Source organism: Eumetopias jubatus, unplaced genomic scaffold, assembly GCF_037043125.1.
Source record: "Eumetopias jubatus isolate StellerSeaLion01/CBP00866 unplaced genomic scaffold, mEumJub1_p1.0 scaffold_4, whole genome shotgun sequence".
NCBI classification, from domain to species: Eukaryota; Metazoa; Chordata; class Mammalia; order Carnivora; family Otariidae; genus Eumetopias; species Eumetopias jubatus.
Window position 1 is genome coordinate 64,765,224 of NW_028274810.1, and position 24,789 is coordinate 64,790,012.

A 24,789-nucleotide genomic window follows, 5' to 3' on the forward strand; every position below is an offset into this window, starting at 1 on the left:
GTGACTTTTACGGCATGTGAATTATATCTCAATAAAGTTGTCATTAAAAAGAAAGAAAATGTATTAAATTTCCAACTCAAAAACTAGAACAACAACTGAAGTAAACTAAAAGAAAGCACAAAGAAGATAAAAGCAGAAATTAATTTGGTAAAGAATAAAAAGAGCAGACATAATCAAGATCCTGTTATTTTGAAAAATTTAACAAATAGACAAACTACTAGTAATTTAAAAGGAAAGCAGGAATACACAAAAATAAGAAATAACAAGAGAGGGGCACCTGGGTGGCTCAGCTGGTTGAGCATCTGACTCGGTTTCAGCTCAGGTCGTGATCTCAGAGTCTTGGGATCGAGCCCCAAGACAGGCTCACCACTCAGTGGGGAGTCTGCTTGAGATTCTCTCCCTCTTCCTCTGCCCCGCCCCCTGCTCATGCTTATGCACTCTGTTGCTCTCTCAAATAAATAAATAAATCTTTAAAAAAAATAACAAGAGGGAAATACCATTGAAATAGAAACAAGTTTTAAAGTTGTAAAAGACTACTTTTCAGACTTCTATACAAAGATTTGGAAATCTAAATGAAATGGATAATTTCCTAGAGATATATAGACTGCCCAAAACGACCTCACTAAAGATAAGATGTTTAAACATAAAGAAATATATAAATTACCAAGCAACTACCAAAAAGAAAAAAAGAGAAAGAAAAACAGGCCGAGATGTTTTCACAGGGAATTCTACCAAACCTACAAAGATCAGGTAGTCCCAATACCCCACAAATTGTATCAGAGAATTAAAAGTAAAGAAAGTCTTCCTATTTCTTTTTATAAAGCAAGTATAAAATTAATACAACTTGGTATTAAAACAAGGAAAAAAGAAAAGGAAAAAGATAAGGAAAAAAGACAGGAAAAAAAGAAAATTATACATCAATATCACTTATGAATATTGATTTAAAGTACTAAATAAAATAGTGACAGAATCTAACCCCCCACTAAAAAAAAAAAAAAAATCAATACATCATGACCAAGTGGCATTCATTCCAGGTATGCAAAGTTGGTTTAATATCAGCAATCCGTTAATAAAATATTCTAATAATAGATCTAAATGAGGGACATAATGCAATTAATTCAACAGATGCTGGAAAAAGCCTTTAACAAAATACAATTTCCCATTCCTGAAAGATAAAAAAAAAAACTCAAGAAAACAACTGACGAATACTTTCTGAACACAACAAAATGATACATATATATAAAAGATCCTGAAGCCAGCAGTCAGAATCTTACTTAATGGGATAATAACATCCCCCATAATGGATTGTTATGAGAATTGAGGAAGACAATATAGGCATGGGAATTCATTCAACAAATATTTATTGAGTATTTACATATGCTAGGGACTGTAGAAGAGAAAGGAAAAAACAAACAAAACAATTTTCTTCTGTCTAGATTACATGCCAAGCACTGTACTAAGCTGGGTATATTGAAAGTAAATAAAACAGACAGGGATCCTGCTTTCATGGAGTTTACAGAATAATGAGGAAGACAAAAATTAAGCAAATAAAACCACACACAAAATATATATGAAAATAAACAGTGCTAGATGCTATGAAGGAAAGCAATAGGGGGCTATCTATGAACAAGAATAACAGGAGAGACCTACTTCAATTTGAATGGTCAAAGACAGCCTTTCTTTGAAGATTAATTAATTACAGAATACCTGTTTTGTGCCAGGCACTGCTCTCAATAACAGTCAATGAACAGGGAATAAAACAAAAATCAGTGGCCTTATGGAACTTAGATTCTGGCTGGAAGAGACAGTCAATAAGAAAAAATACATATGCCAGATTTTTATAAGTGTTACGTAAAACAGTAAAGCTGCAGACAGAGGATAGGGAGTTCTGGGAAAGAGGGTGATGAAAGAAGCAGATGACAATACTTAAGGAAAACCTGATTGAAATAAGGGAGCTAGCACTGATGAGATCTTAGGGTACACCATTCCAGAAGTGGAAACAGCAAGGCCCTGCCTGAAGTAGGAATGTGCTTACTGTTTTCCAAAAACAGAAAGGATAATGTGGTGAAAGAAAAAAAATGGTAAGAGATGAGGTCAGAAAGCTAAGGAGGGTGGGGGATCAGATTGTGTAGAAGTTTGCAGGCTATAGTAAGACTTCTAAGTTTCAATCTGAACGTGATGAGAACACATGGAGAGTTTTGAGCAGAGGAGTGAAATGATCTGGCTTATATGTTAAACACACTGCTCTGAAGCAGGATTTAGACTCTAATATAGCTGTTACATACTGCGCTGTCCTTCCCCCTGCTCAAAATAAAGTTGTTTCTTAACTATATCTGTCTGCTATACTCCTGTAGCAGCCAGGGATGCTTGGTCTCATACAGATCAATAAAATTAAATATTGATTTGACTGGTGATTCTCGAATTAAAAAACAAAAAACAAAACAAACAAACAAAACACTGCTCTGGCTATAACGTGAAGATTTGCCTGTAGAGATACATAAGCAAAAGCAGAAAAAGTTAGGACTCCTACTCCTACAATTCAAGTGAGAAATGATGGTGGCTTGCACTATAGTGTAAGTGGTAGAAAGGGTAAGAAATGGATATTGAAAAATGAGTGAAAGCATTTGCCAATACAGTGAATGTCAAGTTCAAGTAGAATCAAGAACAGCTTCAAGGTTTTTGGCCAAAGGTCCTAGAAAGATGGAGTTACCATTTATTGAATGGGGAAAACTTCAGAAAGAACAGAGGGAAAAGGGGGAATAAAGGGAAAGAATTAGGGCTTCAGTTTTAGACCTATTAAATTTGAGATGCCTCTTTGACATCCAAGTGGAGATAGTTTTGCAAAGTGTTGGATATATGAGACAAGTTTTTTTTTAAGATTTTATTTATTTATTTGAGAGAGAGAATGAGAGACAGAGAGCACAAGAGGGAAGAGGGTCAGAGGGAGAAGGAGACTCCCCGCCAAGCAGGGAGCCCAATGCGGGACTCGATTCCGGGACTCCACGATTATGACCTGAGCCGAACGCAGTCGCTCAACCAACTGAGCCACCCAGGCGCCCTTTTTTTTTTTTTTTTTAAGACCTAAAGGATGGGCGTGCCTGGGTGGCTCAGTCAGTTAAGCATCTGACTCTTGATCTCAGCTCTGGTCTTGATCTCAGGGTTGTGAGTTCAAGTCCCATCTTAAAAAAAAAAAGGATGAGAACAGCTGACCTTGAAAGAATGGAGTAAAGAGCGCTGTAGCCAAAGGGAAGGGAATATGAGATTCTAAGGCAGAAAACAGTTGGGCTTACTGAAGACACGGACAAAAAGGCCAGTGTGCTTAAACCCAGGAGACAATACAACCAGAATGAAAACAATAAGAAATTATTTTTTAAAATACACAGTCTCATTATTATACAATAACAAATAATGAATACACATTTTGGTACCTAAATGCTACAGACTGTGTCCCTGACAAAATTCGTATGTTGAAGCCCTAACCCTCAATGTGATGGTATTTGGAAACAGGACTACTGGGAAGTAATTAGGGTAGACGAGGTCATGAGGGTGAGGTCTTCATGATGAGTTAGTGCCCTTACAATAATACTTTTAAGAAGGGGAAGAGAAAGATGTTTCCTTCTCTCACTCTGTCTCTCTCATTCTCTTTCTCTCTCTCTCTGCACCTGCACAAAAGAAGTACACATGAATCTGAGTACACATGAATGGAGGGCAGCCAGCTACAAGCCAAAGGAAAAGACCTCAGAATAAAAGCTATCTTGCACCTTGATCTTGGACCTCCCAGCCTCTAGAACTCTGAGAAATAAATTTTTTGTTGTTTGAGCCACCCAGTCTATGATACTTTGTTATAGCAGCCTGAGCAGACTAATATACTGGAATTGGGGTTACACTAAACAAAAAATGTAAAATATGTGGATGGTTTGGGGAACAGGAGGTGGTTATAAGGAAACTGCTAGTGAAAGCCTAAAGTGCCTTAAAGAAACTATTACTAGAAGCCTCCAGATCCTTTGAGGATGCTGTTGGTGAGGGTTTGCAAAATGATAAAACCTTACTGAAGGCTAGAGGAAAGGAGATCCTTGCTACAAAAGGAGCAGAAATTATAATAACACTATTATCTGCAGTTATGTGAAAATTAGATAATAAGGAAAATATTGAAGGTGCCACATGGTTTCTTCTTGCTTTTTATAGTAAAAATCTATATTGCTATATAGAGGAAAGGGCTATTAAACAAAAAGAATTCAGGACTTGATGATTTTGAAAATTCAAGCTTCTCAAAATGGGAAGAGATGCTAAAATTAAGAAATGGCCTTTGAGCAAAGATCAAATCCAGGGCACTGCCAGGAAAAAATGGTCCAAAGATGAGGCCCAGGGTGTGACAAATCTTTTGTTAAAGATCTCAGATCAGGGGCGCCTGGGTGGCTCAATCGTTAAGCGTCTGCCTTCGGCTCAGGTCATGATCTCAGGGTCCTGGGATCAAGCCCCGCATCAGGCTCCCTGCTCAGCGGGAAGCCTGCTTCTCCCTCTCCCACTTCCCGTGCTTGTGTTCCCTCCTTGCTGTGTCTCTCTCTGTCAAATGAATAAATAAAATCTTTTAAAAAAAATAAAAGATCTCAGATCAAAAGAGATGCCTCAGAATATAGTTCGAACAGAAAAAAAGCCCTCTAAAGAGAAAAGGGCTGTGCCTCACAAATCCTCTCATGATTGATAAGAACTACAAGGAAGCTTAAGAATGTTGTCCCTCAGCCATCTCAGAAAGGACCCAAGGAAGGAGAGAGCTTATCTCAAAGGGATTTGTGGGTGTAGCTTTTTGTCTAATGGAGTGACCCAAGAAGATTCACAGGAGACCCACAAAATTCTTAAGATAAGAATAATCTACAGAGAGGATTCTTGGGTATTAACATTCTATTTTTTACCTCGTAGGTGGTTTTGGTCACAGTGAGGAGCTCTGTGAGAATTCACTAAGTTGTATATTTATGTTTCGTGTACTTTTCTGTATTGAATTTTAATACCCAACACTGAAAATTTTTTGACTTTAAAAAAATGCTGGGTTCAACCCACTAACTTGATTCCATCATTTCCTAGCAGGTCACAACCCACAGATTGAAAAATCTAGGATAAGAGCTGTGGTAGTGAAAGGAACTGGAAGGAAGAAACACTGGAAGTCTGCAGGTAGAATTGACAGGACATAATGAGGGACTGGAATAGGGGGAAAGGAGGGAGAAGTGTCAAAGATGATTCATGTTTCTGCTCTGAACATCTGAATGGATGGAAGTGCCACTTACTGTGACAAGAAAACTAGAAAAGGAACAAGTTTAAAATTATGGGAGAACAGAATTAAGAGTCTACATCTGAACATGTTAAATTTGGGATGCCTGAATGGCTCTGTCAGTTAAGCGTCTGCCTTCAGCTCAGGTCATGATCCCAGGGTCCTGGGATCCAGCCCTGGCATCAGGCTCCTTGCTCAGCAGGGAGCCTGCTTCTCCTTCTGCCTGCCCCACCCCCTGCTTGTGCTCTCTCTGACAAAAAAAAAAAATGAACATGTTAAATTTGAGATGCCTATTAAAGATACAAGCAGAGATCCAAGATGCCAGCCAACTGGATATGGGAGTAAAGAGGGAGTAAAATATCCAACCTGGGATATTTTTCCTAGAGAGACGAGGAATGTTGAACTTTTGAGTATAATCATTTCCTTTCTTATCCCCCTCTTCCCATAAGTATATTACTTTGTTTTTTTTTCCTCACAGGACTAATAATTACCTGAAATTATCTTCATTTTTTTTCATATTGTATGTCCCAAACTAGAAATTCAAGCAAAAATGTCACATCTCATCTGCTTATTGATAGCTTGTGAATGAATGCACTAATATACTTAATTATTTTTCCCTCTTAAATGTCCTTTTAGGTCTGTCTTTGTAGTTTCCTATCACAAAAGAAATGAAATATATTTCCTTATCCCTTGATTCCAAGTTTGCCATGTAACTTGCTTTGGTCAACAGCCTAAGTCTCAAAAGGCTTTACATGTTGCAAATTACTCTCTTGTCCTTCTGCTGTCACCATGAAAAGAACATGTCAGGGCCGGCTCTCTGGTCCCAGGAGGAGGAGAGACATATGACCCTAACAAACAAGAGTGGAACAGAGCTTCCAACCAACTTACAGTCATATGATTAACCCAAATAAGGTCTGAGCTCAGCTTAGATGAGCTGATTCCCAATCTACTAACTAGTTAACTATAATAATAAATAATTATTTTTTTAAATCACTGAGTTTTGGCATAGTTTATTACAAAGCAATAGCAAACTGATATACTGCTATATTCCAATGCCTAGAACAGTGCCTAGAATATATTGAGAGCTCAAATAATATTTTAATTGAAAAGGAAATGGACAAGGAACAGCCAAAGAGGTAAGAAAAACCAGGAGAATGAGGTGTCGTGAAAGCCAAGAGAAGAGTATGTTTCAAGAAGAAAGTGGTCAAAGGGATTAATGGCGCTGAGGTCTGTTAAATTAGGATTAGGATATGGCAACATGGTGTTCAATGGTAGCCTTGAGAAAGGAGGGAAGCCAGACTGGAATGGACTGAGTTTAAAAATGTAGGAAACAGCTATAGGAAAGAAAATTCTCCTGGTCAAAAACTGGCAATGTTCCTTCCACCATTCTTCTTTGAAGATTTTTTTCCTTTCTAATGATTTGATCTATCAAACAACCTGGGATATTTTTCCTAGAGAGAAGAGGAATGTTGAACTTTTGAGTATAATCATTTCCTTTCTTATCCAGTAGTACACAGCAAGGCACTGGTACAGGGTCACACAATTAAAAAAAAAATCCCATCTGCACTATCTCATGCTTTAACTAACTGTCTAAGGCAAGCCAATCATTGATCATCAGTCAAAAAATTAGAATGTTAACCTATAAAATACAAATCAACTATGAAATTTAAATTTAATAAAACATTATGGAATGACAGATGATGGATTCTTGGTGAATTCAAGTACTAAGAATTAAATTTGGCTATATAAACATATTACCAACAGCATACTTTGTCATCATATTCAGAACTTATAAACCTCAATTTATAATTCACGATTAAAGGGGACAAGATTTATGTTATTTTTCCTATTTCAATTTCTTGGCATGGATCATTCTAGGTACTTCCCATATGATTTCTTATATATAATACTTTCTCTACAACTAAATCCTTTGTGGACTATTTCTTCAATTTAATTCAAAAACCATTTTATATTTTATATATCCTGGCATTGTCCACAGATCCTGAATAAATTCTTGTTGTTTCTCATCACATGCATACAACTACCAACAGGCCTTAAAATTTTTTTAACATACCGTATTTTTCCATGTGCTCTTTTCCAGCACATGCAAACATCTGAGGAGTAACTGGTTTGGCAGACAATCCATATTTATTGATCAGGACCTCAAGATGTTTATCAATTGGGTTGGTCCTTTGTGAAGACTAAGAGAGAGGAAAAAAAATCAATCAGTACTTGATATGATAAGGGTCTCTTTCAACTATTACAGTGTTACTAAGACATATGCATATTCTAAGCACATAGTAAAGCAAAAATAAGCAATGTGAATAAAATCAGTCAGGAAATGCTTTGCAAGGAAACACGGAAAGGAAAAATAATCAAGTGAAGTATTAATTTTTCAGGAAATATTTATAGAGAATCCAGTAGGGTGTGCGCCTGGATAGCTCAGTCGGTTAAGCACCCAACTCTTGGTTTCAGCTCAGGTCATAATCTCACAGTGGGGGATCGAGCCAGCATGGGGCTCTGCACTCAGCATGGAGTCTGCTTTGGATTCTCTCTCCCTCTCCCTCTTGCTCTCTCTCTCTCTCAAATAAATAAATAAATAAATAAAATCTTTAAAAAATAATAATAAAATAAAAATAAATAAAGAATCCAGTAGGTACCCATAACTACTCAAGGTGCTGGGGATAAAAAGAAAAAGAATGAACTCTTGGGCACCTGGCTGGCTCAGTCAGTAGAGCATGCGACCTGTGATCTTAGCGTTGTGAATTCAAGCCCCATATTGGGTGTAGAGATAACTTTAAAAAAATTCGAAGAGGAATGAAATCTTGCCATTTATGATAACATGGATGGAACTTGAGACATTATGCTAAGTGCAATAGGTTAGAGAGTGACAAATACCATATGATATCACTTATACATGGAATCTAAAAAAATAAATAAGGGGTGCCTGGGTGGCTCAGGGGGTTAAGCATTTGACTCTTGATTTCAGCTCGGGTCAAGATCATGAGATCGGGCCCTGTGTTAGGCTCCACACTCAGCAGGGAGTCTGCTTGAGATTCTGTCTCTCTGCCTCTGCCCCTCCCCAACCACTCGCACATGCATGCATGCTTTCTCTCTTTCAAATAAATAAATCTTTAAAAATTAATTTTTAAAAATTAATTAAGCTCATAGATACAGAGAATGGATTGGTAGTTGTCAGAGGCAGGGGGCAGAAGGTAGGCAAAATAGCTGAAGGTAGTCAAAAGGTACAACTTTCAGTTATAAAAAAGTCATAGGGGCGGTGCCTGGCTGGCTCAGTCAGTAGAGCATGCAACTCTTGATCTCAGGGTTGTGAGTTCAGGCCCTACATTGGGTATAGAGGTTACTTAAAATTAAAATCTTTTAAAAAGTTATGGAGATATAATGTACAACATGGTGACTACAGTCAATAATACTGCATGGCATATTCAAAAACTGCTAAGACTGTAAATCTTAAAAAAAGTTCTTAAAAGTTCTCATCATAAGAAAACAAGTCTACCTGCCTCATGATCTTGTGGAAAACTGACAGGACTGGAGCCACTTTAAAACAGAGTTGGAGCAGACATTGTAGAGAAACTGCCTTACTTGCTTTTGTTTGAACTGGCTGAAACCTTCTGGACAAAATGGGAATTACGTTAAGCAATTGTTTGAGAAGTCACCAGGAGAACAGACATCCTGATTACAAGACTGATTGTTATGGACTTTCTGGGGAAAAAGTCAACAGTTAATGTATAACCCAGAGTAGTTTGGCTTGTAAACATAAATAGAAAACCTTTTTTCCCCTTTTATTCAACTCAGGTAATTGCTCCCTACCTCTTCCTCTAAAAACCTGTTGCTTTCACCCGACAAGTGGGAATCCTATTTGGGTATTTACTTGAATTTTTCCTCCCCACATTGCAATTCTTTAATCCCAAATAAATGCTCATTTGCCTCTCAAAAAAAATCTATAACTATAATCGGAGACAAACAATAACCAGATTTATTGTGATGATCATTTCACAATATATGCAAACATTGAATCATTATGTTGTATACCTGAAGCTAATATAATTGTGTATGTCAATTATACCTCAATTTAAAAAAAAACCTAATTCAAACATAAAGACAGAAATAGGCAAAAGGATGGGACATACAAAAGACATACTATTCTAATTCTATTCAACAGAAAGCTGAAATGCCTATGTTAATAACAGACAAAATAGATCTAAGATCAAGGAACACTACAAGGGACAGAAGAAGGTTATCCCACAATGATTAAAGGGTCAATTTAGCAAGTACCTAACAATCCTAAATGTTACTATGCCTAATATCAGAGCTTCAAAATACATGAAACAAAAACTGATAGAAGTGAAAGAAATAGACAAACCCACAGATTTAGTGGATCTTAATACCCCCTCTCAATAACTGATAGAACAAGTAGACAGAAATATCAATGAGGATATAGAAGACTTGATCAATATTAAGAATCAGTGTGATTTAGCATTTATAGAACACTCTACCCAATAACATCAGAGTACATATTCAAGTGCACAGAGACTATTTATCAAAACAGACCATATCCTGAGCCAAAAAGTAAGTCTCAGTAAATTAAAAAGTATTCACATCATTCAAAGTATATTCTCTGACCACAGAGATTTAAAATGGAAACAAATAACAGAAAGATACCTGAAAATGCCCAAACACTTGAAAAATTAAGCAACACACTTCTAACACATGGGTGAGAGAAAAATCACAATGGAATTTTTTTTTCAAGTTTTTATTTAGATTCCAGTTAGTTAACATACAGTATAATATTAGTTTCAGGTGTAGAATTTAGTGATTCATCACTTGCATACAACACCCAGTGCTCATCACAAGTGCCCTCCTTAATATCCATCACCCATTAAACCCATCCTCCCCACTCAGCGTCCCTCTGGTAACCATTAGTTTGTACTCTATAGTTGAGTCTATTTCCTGGTTTATCTCTTTCTTTCTTTTTTTAAAAATTTTTTTTAAGATTTTATTTATTTATCTGAGAGAGAGAGAGAAAGCACAAGCAGTGGGGAGGGGCAGAGGGAGAAGGAGAAGCAGGCTTCCCGCTGAGCAGGGAGCCTGACACAGGGCTCATTCCCAGGAACCCAGGTTTATGACCTGAGCCGAAGGCAGATGCTTAACCACCCAGGCATCCCTTTTTTTTGGAAATTTTAAAATAATTTGAAATAAATGAAAATAAAAGCTTGACATAAGAAAATTTGTGGCATGCTACTTAAGAGTGTTTTTGTTTTTTTTTTAATATTTATTTTATGCATTTTAGAGAGAGAGAGAGAGCACGGTGTGGGGAGGGGCAGAGGAAGAGGGAGAGAAAATCTTAAGCAGACTCTGCACTGAGTGCGGACCCTGAAGCAGGGCTCAATCCCACAATCCTGAGATCATGATTTGAGCTGAAAACAGAGTTGGGAGCTTAACTGACTGCACCACCCAGGTGCCCCTGCTCAAGCAGTGTTTTAAAAGAATCTACAGCATCGAATACCTACATTTGAAAAAAGGACAGATTTAAAAGCAATGACCTAAGCTTCCAACTTAATAGACTATAAAAATAAAGAGCAAATTAAACCCAATGTAAGAAAAAGGAAATATTCAGGATCACAGGAGATCTAACTAAAAAATGAACAGAATGAAATAGAATGAATAGAAATTAGCAATAGAAAAGAGAAAAATCAATGAAAATAAAAGCTGGTACTCTGACAAGATTAATAAAGTTGGTAAACACCTTTTATTTTACTGATCATGGGAAAAAGGGAGAAGACGAAGATTAACAATATCAAAGGAAGACCAAAGATCCTACCTTAAAGGTATACTATGGGAATAATACGATCAACCTTTTGTCAATAAATTCAAGAATTTAAATGAAATGGACAAATTCCTCAATGGGTACTATCAAAGCTCACTTAAAAAAAATAATAACCTAAATAGTAATATATTTACTGAAGAAACTGAACTACTGAACTTAAAAAGTTAAAAATCTTCCTTCCCATAAAGAAAACTCCAGGCCTAGATGTGGTTTTTAATAATTTTCAAATAAAAGCTATCAAGGTATTTATCATTCACTACTTAAAAAAATCTATTTTTCATGTGTCATAAATGTTAGGTACTCCCATTAGGGACTCACCTAATAATCTTATTTTGTATTCTTCTCCAGTTGCCACCCTCCAATCCCGTTTTTCAAACTATCCCTTGAACATATTATCCTTTTTTTTTTTAAGTAGGCTCCGTGCCAAATATGGGGCATTGAATTCACAACCCTGAGATCAAGAGTCGCATGCTCTACCAACGAAACCAGCCAGGTGTCCCTGAACATATTATATTATGTTCATTCCAATATCTATGACTTGGCTCATGATGTTTTCTCCCATACCTAGAAAGATCTCACCTTTCCCTATCTTTAATTATCTTTATTTTATTGTTATAATTATCCTTACTTATATAATAATTTCATGTAATTATTATCTCTTATTGTCTTTAAGATTCAACCTAACATTTCCCACTTTCTTAAAAAGTTCTCTAAGGGAAAAAGGGAAATAGCTCTTGTTGATTTGAATGCCTATTATGTGTCAGACACTCCCACGATTACTAAGAGATATTATTACATGTATTTAATTTATTTGATGTAGAGGTCCCTTAATGTTTGAACAGAGAGAACTGAATCAGATTGATCTCATAAGTTAAATGATAGTATAATCTTAGATGAAGAGGCTAAAAGTGATCTTCAACTCATTTTCTAACAATGATTCTAGTTTTAGGGGAGGCTGGCTGGCTCAGTCAGAAGAGCATGGGACTCTTGATCTTGAGGTCATGAGTTCGAGCCCCATGTTGGGTATAGTGATTACTTAAATGAATCAAACAAACAAACAAAAAAAAGGGCGCCTGGGTGGTACAGTCAGCTGAGCAACCGACTCTTGGTTTCAACACAGGTCATGATCTCAGGGTCATGGGATCAAGCCCCACATCGGGCTCCTGGCTCAGTATAGAGTCTGCTTGAGATTCTCTCTCCCTCTCCCTTTGTCCCTGCCCCCCTCTAAAATAAATAAATAAATCTTTTTAAAAGCACACACACACAAAATTTCTAGTTTTATATCATAGTGCCTTCTATAGAAAAATCTGTATTTACCAGAGATCAATTCCTACATATTCATATTTTAAACAGTCATCAAGTATATAATTTAAGAAGCAATTCCCCTTGAAAAAAGTACATATATATTAGAAATTGCCTACTTGCCACTAGAGAAACAAAACTAAAAAGTAGGAACCATTACTAAATGATTATTACTAAAATGAGATTACTTTTAAAATGAAGACAATAGGATTAAACTAAAATAGAAATCTTTAAAATCATGTTGATAATCAAACTCAAAGGCCTTCAATTACTAAATTGTCAAAAATTGCTTTAAAAGTTGCTTGCAATTGCTTTAAAACTGCTTTGAAAAGTTTTAAAAACTGGGGCGCCTGGCTGGCTCATTCAGTGGGGCATGTGACTCTCGATCTTGGAGTCGTGAGTTCAAGCTCCATGTTGGGCCTAGAACTTACTTAAAAAAAAAAAAGTTCTTAAAATTGTGTTTTTACAAACAGAATGTAAGACTATTCTAAAGGTGACATAAGCTCAAAACTCAATATCCATACATATACAAAACAAATATCTATAACCTTCTGTTCTAGTAATATTCTTCATATAAAGACAACACTTGGGGCACCTGGGTGGCAAAGTTGGTTGAGCATCTGTCTCTTGGTTTCAGCTCAGGTCATGATCTCAAGATTGTGAGATCTAGCCCCACGTCAGGCTCCATGCTCAGTGTGGAATCTGCTTGGGATTCTCTCTCACCCTCCCTCTGCCCCTCCTCATGCTCTTTCTCCCTCTCTCAAATAAATAAATCTTAAAAAAAAAAAAAGACAATACTAATACCCCACTATTCCCTTTGCTTTTGTTTTGTTTTGTTTGTTTTGTTTTGCAGTTTCATTGTGGGGTTTCTTTTTATTTATCCTAATTTGGATTCACTGGGATTTTTTAATCTGCAGATAGTGTCCTTTGCCAGTTCAAGAAAATTAGTAGCCATTATCTCTTCAAATAATGCCTATGCTCTATAAAACAGCCAGAAAACAATTAACAAAATGGCAATAAGTCCATACCTATCAATAATTACTTTAAATGTAAATGAACTAAATTCTCCAATCAAGAGACGGAGTGGCTGAATGGGTAAAAAAACAAGACCCATCCATATGCTGCCTATAAGAGACTCACTTTCAGATGTAAAGACACACAGATTAAAGTAAAGGGATGGAAAAAGACATTCTATGCAGACGAAAACCAAAAAAAAAGCTAAAGTTGCTATAGTTATATCAGATAAAACAGATTCTAAGACAAAGACTATAATAAGAGACAAAGGTCATTATATAGGATAAACTAAAACCCACTTCTATTTGTTACACCTAAGATTCAAATATTCATTCTAAAGAAAAACACTTCATTATTTTGGCTCTTCTCTACATTCACATGTTGCTATACATATTAAAGTATAACTATGTTTGGTCTTATTATTTTAACTCAGGTTTAAAACCTCAAAACCAAGGGCGCGTGGGTGGCTCAGTCATTAAGCGTCTGCCTTCAGCTCAGGTCATGATCCCAGGGTCCTGGGATGGAGCCCCGCATCGGGCTCCCTGCTCTGCGGGAAGCCTACTTCTCCCTCTCCCACTCCCCCTGCTTATGTTCCCTATCTCGCTGTGTCTCTCTCTGTCAAATAAATAAATAAAATATTTAAAAAAAAGAAACCCTTAAAAAAATAAAAATTAAAAAAATAAAATAAAACCTCAAAACCAGCCATCCACATCCAACAAGATGACATAACATCTGTAATTATTAATGCACCTAACACAGGAGCACCTAAACATATAAACCAAATGTCAACAGACCTAACGGGAGAAACAGACAGCAATGCAATAATAGTATAGAGAAGTTTAATACCCTACTTTCATCAATAGATAGATTATTCAGACAGAAAATCAATAAGGAAACATTGGACCAGATGGACTTAACAGATATATACAGAACATTCCATCCAAAAGTAATAGAATATACATTCTTCTGTGGTACACATGGAACAGAATAAATGATGTGGTAGGTCACAAAACAAGTCTTAATAAATTTAAGAAGACTGAAATCATCAAGCATCTTTTCCAACCATAGTATAAAACTAGAAATCAATTACAAGAAGAAAGCTAGAAAATTCACAAATATGTGGAAATTAAACAACACGCTACTGAACAACCACTGGGTCAAAGAAATAAAAAATCAAAAAAATCTTAAGATGAATAAAAATGGAAATACAACATACCAAAATTTACAGGATGCAGCAAAAGCAGTTCTAAGGGGGAAGTTCATAATGATAAACTCCTACACTGAGAAACAAGATCTCAATAAAAACCACACAAAAACAAACAAAACATTTAACTTTACACCTTAAGGAACAAGAAAAAGACACACAAACTAGGCCCAAAGTTAGTAGAGAGAAGAAAATAACAAAGATCAGGTTGGAAATAAATGAGAGTAAAAAGCAAACAGAAAAGATCAGTGAAACTCAAGGCCGGTTTTTAGAGAAGACAAATAAAATGTCCATGCCTTATTTTCTCTCTCACCACTTCTTCTCCATTAATTCAATTAAACATAATTATATCTTATCACACTATCCTCCATTTATCTTAACTTCCTGCCAATTTTTCATCTTTTTTCTAAAAGATAAGAATACTTTTTAGAGTGTATTTTAGATAATTCTTTTTTTTTAAAGATTTTATTTATTTATTTGACAGAGAGAGACACAGCGAGAGAAGGAACACAAGCAGGGGGAGTGGGAGAGGGAGAAGCAGGGAGCCCGATGTGGGGCTCGATCCCAGGACCCCAGGATCATGACCTGAGCCGAAGGCAAATGCCCAACGACTGAGCCACCCAGGCGCCCCTAGATAATTATTTCTAATCTAGTCCAGTTTCACTAATTTTCTTTTTAGTTATGGGTAATCTGCTATTAAACCTATCTTCTGATTTCTTGATTTTAATTATTTTTCTTTTCTATAAACTCTATTTTTTTCATGCCTATAATGTCCCTTTTCACAGTGTCCCTATGCCCGTAGGATATTTCCAAGTTTGTCTTTTATTTCTTCAAACTTGGTAAGTGCATCTAAATCTGTATTCAATAAATCCAGTTTCTGAGGTCTTCAGAGATCACTTTTTACTGTGCCTTCTTTCTCCTGGTGCTCAGTTATGGTGCCCTGTTTCTTTAATGCCTGGTTATCTTAGACTGTGTGTCTTAGAAAATTACTTGAAGAGTTCTCAAAGCCTCCAAAAGAAAACGCTCCCAAAGCAAATTCACACTTGTGTCTGTTAAGTGCCTTCTGGAACCAATTTAGACTCGATTCAAGGTTTGAGGTTTCTTTGACTGCCCTGTAATAAGAATTTTGGTAGCAATCTCAATGAGGAATAGCTTATGGTTTATTAATTATCAATGAAAGGTTTTTCTGGGGGATTTCTTTCCTTCTCTTTTCTCCCTTGTTCTGCTCAGTGCCACGTCAATTCTCCTTGTAATCTCATGAAAATGGAGAAAAGAGGACATAGGCGACGGGACAGTTTTTCTTTGGGTTCACCCTGACCCAAAGGGTTTATTCCCACAGAGCCCGTATTTTATTGTGGGGAGTGGTTATTACACTTCTGATCATAGGAAGACCTGAATTTTGACTACTTTCCTCTTCATTTTAGGGGGCTGTCAAAACTGAATCTCACAGCTTCCTGATGAAAAGGCATTCAAGGCAAAAGCAGCTTCAAACACTGATCTTAATTCTCTGGCATTCACCTGCAATTCCTCTTCTCTCTTTAACACTTCAATCCCTTTAGGATTTTTTGTTTAGATTCTATTCAAATATTTTAGTTGTCATCAGGAGAACTGGTTCAAATAACCTGGCTTCCCACTACCAGAATCAGAAATCCCATACTTTAGTAATCCTCTTCAATTTGTTAAATGGAATTAATTTTTGAATTAATGACTCTCAGATTAAATAGGTAAGTCACCTCAAATTCAATTATTTGACCTCTCTGAACATCAGTTTCATCATTGACAATGTAAAGAAGCTAAACCAAATCATCTCTATGATTCTTTACTGTTCTGACATACCAGAATTTATGCATACATAGGCAATGTCACTTTTCAGATTGTGAATTCTATCAGCTCATTTAATAATTATGCCAAGTTACGCTTTATGTTGCTTATTAACAGGTTCTATTCATAGTAGTCAAACGGGAAAAGTTTTCTCACAGTGTTATAACAACTCCAGAATAACAGTAAATAAGACTCACTTTTGTTTGAATGGATCCCTTCTCCATCTTCTCAAACCCAAGAGCCAAGACACAATCTGCCATACCTTGAAAGAAAATGTAATTATTATGAAAAATTAAATTTTCAGACACCTAACAAAATACCATTAAATACTTTAAGTAATTTATATAAAATGGAAAAAGATGCTATAATCCTACAAAATGTTTAATAAGTGAAAAATTAGGGAAAGTTCTTACATGATTCTATTTCTCTTAAAGATTTTATTTATTTATTTGAGAAAAAGAGACAGAGAGACAGAGAGCATGAGCTGTGGGAAGGGGCAGCAGGAGAAAGAGAAGCAGACTTCCCACCCAGCAGGTAACCTGGTATGGGGCTCAATCCCAGAACCCTGAGATCATGACCTGAGCTGAAGGCAGATGCCTAACTGACTGAGCCCCCCAGGTGCCCTACATGATTCTAGATAAGAGGAAAAATTAGGAAAGTATTGAATTCTTCTTTTGATTCCCAATATGTTAATAAAACTTTTTATTAATATGGAGATATGGTTCAGTGAAAAGAAATATAAACAGCTAATTTTGAATTTTAAAACACTAAATAAAATTTTTTAAAAAATTTTAAAGGATCCTAATCAAAATCTTAACAGAATTACTTCTGGAGGGAGGGGATGCCTAAAAAAATGATGTTAAAGTTCAACTGAACATCAAAACAGGAATTACTAAAATTTTTCTTTTTTTTTTTTAAAGATTTTATTTATTTATTCATGAGAGACAGAGGGAGAGAGAGAGAGAGAAGCAGAGGGAGAAGCAGGCTCCCGCTGAGCAGGGAGCCCGATGCGGGACTCGATCCCAGGACCCTGGGATCATGACCTGAGCTGAAGGCAGATGCTTAACCATCTGAGCCACCCGGGCGCCCCTAAAATTTTTCTTTAAAAAAAAAGAAAAAGAAAAGAAAAAAAAGGGGTGCCTGGGTAGCTCAGTTGGTTAAGAACCTTGATCTCAGCTCAGGTCTTGATCTCAGGGTTGTGAGTTCAAGCCCCACCTTGGGCTCCATGTTGGGCATGGAGCCTACTGAAGGGAAAGAAAGAGAAGGGGAGGGGAGAAGATGGAAGGGAAGGGGAGGCAAGGGACGGGAGGGGAAGGGGAGAAGAGAAGGGAGAGGGGAGGGGAGGGGAGGGGAAGGGGGAAGAGAAAGAAAAATAAGGTGAGGGGGACAGAAGACAACAGCATTATCAAACAATAACCGTACGACCCAGCAATTGCACTACTGGGTATTTACCCCAAATATATAAATGTAGTGATCCGAAGGGGTACGTGCACCCCAACGTTTATAGGAGCAATGTCCACAATAGCCAAACTATGGAAAGAGCCAAGATGTCCATCAACAGATGAATGAATAAAGAAGATGTGGTATATATATAAAATGGAATATTATGTAGCCAACAACAAAAAAAAAAGAAATCTTGCCGTTTGCAACATGGATGGAACTAGAGGGTATTATGCTGAGTGAAATAAGTCAATCAGAGAAAGACATGTCTCATATGATCTCACTGATATGAGGAATTCTTAATCTCAGGAAACAAACTGAGGGTTGCTGGAGTGGTGGGGGGTGGGAGGGATGGGGTGGCTGGGTGATAGACATTGGGGAGGGTATGTGCTATGGTGAGCGCTGTGAATTGTATAAGTCTGTTGAATCACAGACCTGTACTTCTGAAACAAATAATACATTATATGTTTAAAAAAAAAAAAGATAGTAGGAAAGGAAAAATGAAGGGGGGTAAATCGGAGGGGGAGACGAACCATGAGAGACTATGGACTCTGAGAAACAAACTGAGGGTTCTAGAGGGGAGGGGGTGGGAGGATGGGTTAGCCTGGTGATGGGTATTAAAGAGGGCACACACCGCGTGGAGCACAGGGTGTTATACGCCAACAATGAATCATGGAACACTACATCAAAAACTAATGATGTAATATATGGTGATTAATATAACATAATAAAATTTTTAAAAAAGACATTATAAAGCTCCAACAATTAAAACACTGAGTAGGGGCGCCTGGGTGGCTCAGTTGGTTAAGCGACTGCCTTCGGCTCAGGTCATGATCCTGGGGTCCCGGGATCGAGTCCCACATCGGGCTCCCTGCTCAGCGGGGAGTCTGCTTCTCCCTCTGACCCTCTTCCCTCTCGTGCTCTCTCTCATTCTCTCTCTCTCTCAAATAAATAAATAAAAAGTCTTTAAAAAAAAAATAAAAAAAAATAAAACACTGAGTAGTAGAGTAATAATCAATAATCAAGCAGTAGAACAGAATACAGGGCCTAATAAAAGACCCTGGAATATTTGGAAATACAGAATATGCTATATACCCAGGAGAACTGAAAACATATGGCCACAAAAAATGTACATAAATATTTATGGTAGCATATTCATAATAGCCAAAAAGTAGAAACAATCCAATGCCCATTAATTGATAATTGTTTAAACATCAATTTGTCTATCCATACAATTGAATATTATTTGGTCATAAAAAAGAATGAAATAGTGATACATGCTACAACATGAATGTGGTCTATCCATACAATTGAATATTATTTGGTCATAAAAAAGAATGAAATAGTGATACATGCTACAACATGAACAATGAAAACATTATGCTAAGTGAGAGAAGCCACAAAAGGCCATATATTACATGATTCCATTCACTTAATGTTTAGAATAGGTAAATCCAGGGACAGAAAGTAGGTTAGTAGTTACCAGGGGCTTAGGAGAGGGGAAAACGGGGAGTGACTGCTAATAGGTTTAGGGTTTCTTTATTCAGTGATAAAAATGTTCTAAAACTAGATAGTGGAGGGGCACCTGAGTGGCTCAGTCGGTTAAGCGTCTGCCTTCGGCTCAGGTCATGATCTCAGGGTCCTGGGATCGAGCCCCTCATTGGGCTCCCTGCTTAGCAGGGAGCCTGCTTCTCCCTCTCCCTCTGCGCTCCACCTGCTTGTGCTCCCTCATTCTCTCTCTCTGTCAAATAAATAATAAAATCTTTAAAAAATAACAATAAAATAAAATAAAACTAGATAGTGATGATGGTTCGTAAAATCTGCAATTCTACTAAAAAAGACTGAATTGTATAGTTTCAAAAGATGAATTTTTGGTACATAAATTAGACCTCAATACGGTATAAAGCAATCCCTCTGATGGTCATGTAGAGAACTGATAAAAGAGGAGAGCAATAACCCCATATCTATTTCAGTACACTAGACAAAGAAGCGATCCTTACCACCCTGAATCAGCTGCCGGGCCATAAACAAAGCAGTAGAACCAGTAGCACAGTTATTGTTGACATTTATTATAGGAATTCCAGTCAGTCCCAAACTGTGATAGATAGACCTCTGCCCTGAGGTAGAGTCACCTGTATAGAAAAAGAAACAAAACTATAATATCTGCAACATGGGAATTTATGAAGCTGCAATGCAACATGATACCACATTATGGGTTTTTTTTTTTCAGTGTTGTGCCTTTGTGCATATAACACAGGAACAACAGTAAACTATTGACATCTTATTCAGAAACAGTTTTTGCATTAAGCATTATTTACACTCCAAATATGAAAAATCCTCAAAACACAGTATATGTGTACTTTCTTTACATGTCACACACATAGGAGAGTAGAGAAATGACCAAGTAATAGCAAACAATTCAATCTGTCTAGGACCACATGATAAAGGAAGCAATGTTTCATTTCTACTTCAGATATAAATCTTCAAAACTACATCAATTGATTAAAAGGCTGTGATTTTCTCTTCATATAAAGGTTCTACAACTTCAAAAAGTTTAAAAGATCCTGTATGGCAGGGTGTTCCAGAAAAACAGTGATCCAAGCTGAATATACATTTGACTCCCTTTCCCAAGTAACAAAATCATCAAGGCAGGACATGCTGGAGCAATGTGATGGGAACATGTGAAGGGACAGACTCTCCAGAAGTCTTCAGGGAAAACAGCAAGGTTCAGGGCCTTCTTTTCCAATAAATACATTGTGCATCTCTTCGACCTAGTAAATTAGAGGATGCTCTTGATATCTTGAAATCTCAAAAAAAATAAACACAGATAAACACAAAGATTCATCTACAGTAATGCTTACTATAGCCTTTTATGATAACTAGAAATTAGAAATAATTTAAAAATGTCCAATAAATAAATAAATAAATGTCCAAGAACAGGATATCATTACAACATCCCCAAGACTAGAAAAGCATGCAGCCATGAAAAATGCTGTAAAAAGACCGGGGACATTCTAAATGTCATTTAAAAGGCAGTGGATTATATGATATATCTATTCAATGGAATTTTATGTTATCATTAAAAAAAAAGACCAAGGAAGCTCTTAACGATATAATTTGGAACAGTAGCCAAGAACTACTAAGTAAAAAAAAAAAAAAATCAAGATACAAAACAGTGAGTTTATTATGCTACCATGAGTGTAACAAAAGAAAGGGGAAAAATGAACTTACACACTCACACATACTTGGATATGTACAAATCACCTCTGCAAAGATACACTAGAAATTAGTGAAATTGGCTTTCTAAGGGAAGGGAACCATGAGACAGGGAGACAGGAATAAGAGTGGGACTCTCTATCATATAACCATCCACCATTGGCATTTTTGTACCATGCACATATTTTATCTATTCCAGAAAAAAAAAACTTAATTGAAAAAATGTTAATGGTACTATAAAAGAAGACTTTTTTTAATCTTTTTTTTATTTAAAGATTTTATTTATTTATTTTGACAGAGAGAGAGAGAGAGAGGGAACACAAGCAGGGGGAGTGGGAGAGGGAGAAGCAGGCTTCCCACTGAGCAGAGAGCCCATTGTGGGGCTCGATCCCAGGACCCTGGGATCATGACCTGAGCCGAAGGCAGACGCTTAACGACTGACCCACCCAGGAGCCCCTAAAAGAAGATTTAGTGGGGAATATGGACTCTACTAAAAGAGAAAAGTAGATTACCAAAAAGTACTAGGATCCTTTTTTTTTCTTTTTTTTAAGTTTTATTTATTTAAGTAATCTCTACACCCAACATGGGGGTCAAACTCATGACCCAGCGATCAAGAGTCGCATGCTCTTCCAACTGAGCCAGCCAGGCACCACAGGACCTTATTTTCTTTAAGAGAAAATTCGTTGTGCATGCATACTCACATGCATTCATATTCACTAAGGATAACATAAAAAAATTAATGGTAATAACTTCTGGACTGGACAATAGGGTTAAGGTGACTTTTTTCTTGTGTTTTTCTTGTTTCCTTATTTCTTTCTTTTTTTTACAATTAGTATATACTCTTTTCCTAGTTAGGAAAAAGTTTAATGAAAAATTTTCATTGGGGGTGCCTGGGTGGCTCAGTGGTTGAGCGTCTACCTTCGGCTCAGGTCATGATCCTGGAGTCCTGGGATTGAGCCCCACAATGGGCTCTCTGCTCAGTGGGGAGCCTGCTTCTCCCTCTCCTACTCCCCCTGCTTGTGTGCTCTCTCTCTGTCAAAGAAATAAATAAAATCTTTTTAAAAATGTATTGGATATAAAAAGTCAACGAATACAAATTTTAAGATAACAACAAAAATTTATCTTCTGAATAGTAATTATCTTTACATGGTAGAACTATGGGTAATTTTTTCTTTTTTAAAGATAAACAATGTTTTTTAATTTATCTCCTGTTTTGGCAATAAACAATGGCAAAAAACATATGTTAAACTAGGCTGACACATAAGGGAAATCTAGGAATGATGGAAATAAGACTCTGAATTCTGAGTTTGGAGGGTTAAAATTCACAAATGCCTCTGCATTGTTTATGAAGTTGCTGCTAGATTAGGTGAAACATTTTTAAAATATATAGTTTACCACATACCATAAACGTAGCCAATACATGCCTGTTCCACTACTGAATAAGGGATCTGTGCATCAGCTAAAGCCTTCTGGCCTATAAAAACAAAAGGGTTTTATCAAAGAGTGCTTTAAGTATTTGCCTTAGGTGGGTCAAAATTAAGTTTAGTTTTCCCAGAGTAGATCTGCCTCTAAATAGTCTATGCTCAATTCAAATGACAAATCCTTCATCAATTCATCTCAGATCTCTCCATTCAGAAGTAACTGTTTCTTCTGCTAAGCTACTACTTTTTTCACACCTCCTTTTTGATACTTAACATATTCTGTTCTAACTGTATACCTAACTATAAATATATTAAATCCCAAAGTCTTAAAGCTCCTTAACCTCAAGGTCCTTACTCATCTCTGTGGCTCCACTGCACATCTAAAGGACAAAATTGGAAAGAATATCATTATTGTGGGGGGGGAAGGGAGACTCCCACAGAGCCCTTTGATGTCCCAGCAAATAGTTGGACAGTACATAAAATCACAGGCCACTGTTTGCCATGGTTATCTAGCTAAGAATGCCCAAGCTCTTTTTCCTTTGTCCTTCCTAATGAATCACTAGGCAATTGTCTGTATAGGTCCTTCTCCCTTGACTCAGCTTCTTTTTACGGTTCCAAGGTTCCACAATCAAGGCAGATGACACAATAAGTCCAATGTTCTAAATTTTAGGTTATTAAACCAAAGAGCTAAATTTTCTATATTACCTGCTTCTTTTGCCAAGTCAGGGTAGTCTCTTGAATTCTCAAGTCCAGGCTTCATGAACTAGAAATACAGAAGGAGATAATAAATAGAAGCAAATATAGTTAGATTTTTCTCACAACAGAGCACTGCAAAAATTCATTTATCAATTAATTTAAACAAAAACACACTGAGCACCTAACATGCTCCTAGACTCTGATAATAAATAATGTACAGTCGTTGCCCTTGGGGAGCTTCCAGTCCAGTGGAAAACAGGCAATTGCACTATCGTGTCCTTAAGTACAGAATAATTTGGGAAAGAAAACTACCTAGCCTCAAAATGAGGACTAGAAAGGCTTCCCAGAGGAACTGACATTTAAATTAAGTCTTTAAGAATGAGTAGGAGTTAGCCAAGTGATAGAAAAAAAATTCTAGGACAAAGACCTAGAAGCGAGAGAATATGGCTCAATCTAGGTACTGTAAACAATTTTATGTTGCAGAAGCTGAAGCACAAATAAGATTCGGCAAGTGACAGGGACAGAAAAGTAACTTAGGACCAAATGATAATAACTACTAATGCTTATTGGGCACTTACTGTGTTCTGCATTATGCTAAGCACTTCTCATGTTTTAACTTACTTAATCCTCACAATAATCCTAAAAGGTAGGTACTATTATTACCATCACTTTACAACAAGAAAGGGTACAGAGAGATTAAGTAATCTGCCCAAGGACACATAGCTAATTAAGTAGTGAAGCTGAAATTTCAGACAGTCTGGTTCTAGAGCTAATTCAAAAGGGAACTTATATGCTTTCCTATGATGTCTGGGCTTTATTCTAAAAACAATAGATTTTTCTTTTTTTCTAAAGAGACTGGGGATGCCTGGGTGGCTCAGTCGGTTAAGCGTCTGCCTTCAGCTTGGGTCATGATCCCAGAGTCCCAGGATTGAGCCCTGCATCGGACTCTCTGCTCAGGCTCCCTGCTCTCTCTGAAGTGGAGAGCCTGCTTCTTCCTCTGCCTCTGCCCCTCCCCCTGCTCTCTCTCTCTCTCTCTCTCTCTCTCGCTCACTCTCTCTCCCTCTCAAATAAATAAATAATCTTAAAAAAAAAAAACAAAGAGAGAGAGATAGGGGAAAAAATGAGATACTGCTACACACCCATTAGAAGGGTCAAAATCCAAATACTGACAATACCAAATGTTAACAAGGATGTGGAGCAACAGGAAGTCTCATTCACTGCTGGTGGCAATGCAAAATGGTACAGCCACTCTGGAAGACAGTTGGGCACTTTCTTACAAAACTAAACATCCTCGGGTGCCTGGGTGGCTCAGTTGTTAAGCATCTGCCTTCAGCTCAGATTGTGATCCCGAAGCTCTGAAATCAAGTCTCACGTCAGGCTCCCTGCTCCCCACTTGTGCACGCTCTCTCTCTCTCAAATAAATAAATAAAATCTTAAAAAAAAACACACAAAAAACTAAACATCCTCTTAACATATGATCCAGCAATTGTGCTCCTTGGTATTTATGCAAATGATTTGAAAACTTATGTCCACACAAAAACCCACACAGGGATATTTATAGGAA

The 24,789-nt window shown here is 36.9% G+C and overlaps 1 protein-coding gene and 1 non-coding gene across 2 annotated transcripts in view; one reads left to right on the forward strand and one right to left on the reverse strand.

The window, feature by feature from the left end:
• Positions 1-24,789, reverse strand: part of SCP2 (sterol carrier protein 2) — a 98,177-nt gene that overhangs the window by 67,001 nt on the left and 6,387 nt on the right. The window contains exons 2-6 of the mRNA XM_028106904.2: positions 23,235-23,292; positions 22,511-22,582; positions 19,893-20,024; positions 16,650-16,714; positions 7,338-7,464 (exon numbers count right to left, since the gene is read on the reverse strand). Of these exons, the coding sequence (XP_027962705.1) occupies positions 7,338-7,464; positions 16,650-16,714; positions 19,893-20,024; positions 22,511-22,582; positions 23,235-23,292 (454 nt within the window). The remainder of the gene's footprint in view (positions 1-7,337; positions 7,465-16,649; positions 16,715-19,892; positions 20,025-22,510; positions 22,583-23,234; positions 23,293-24,789) is intronic.
• LOC114212189 (small nucleolar RNA SNORA63) lies at positions 2,250-2,381 on the forward strand. The gene has a single exon (XR_003609912.1). It is a non-coding gene; the product is annotated as a small nucleolar RNA SNORA63 (small nucleolar RNA).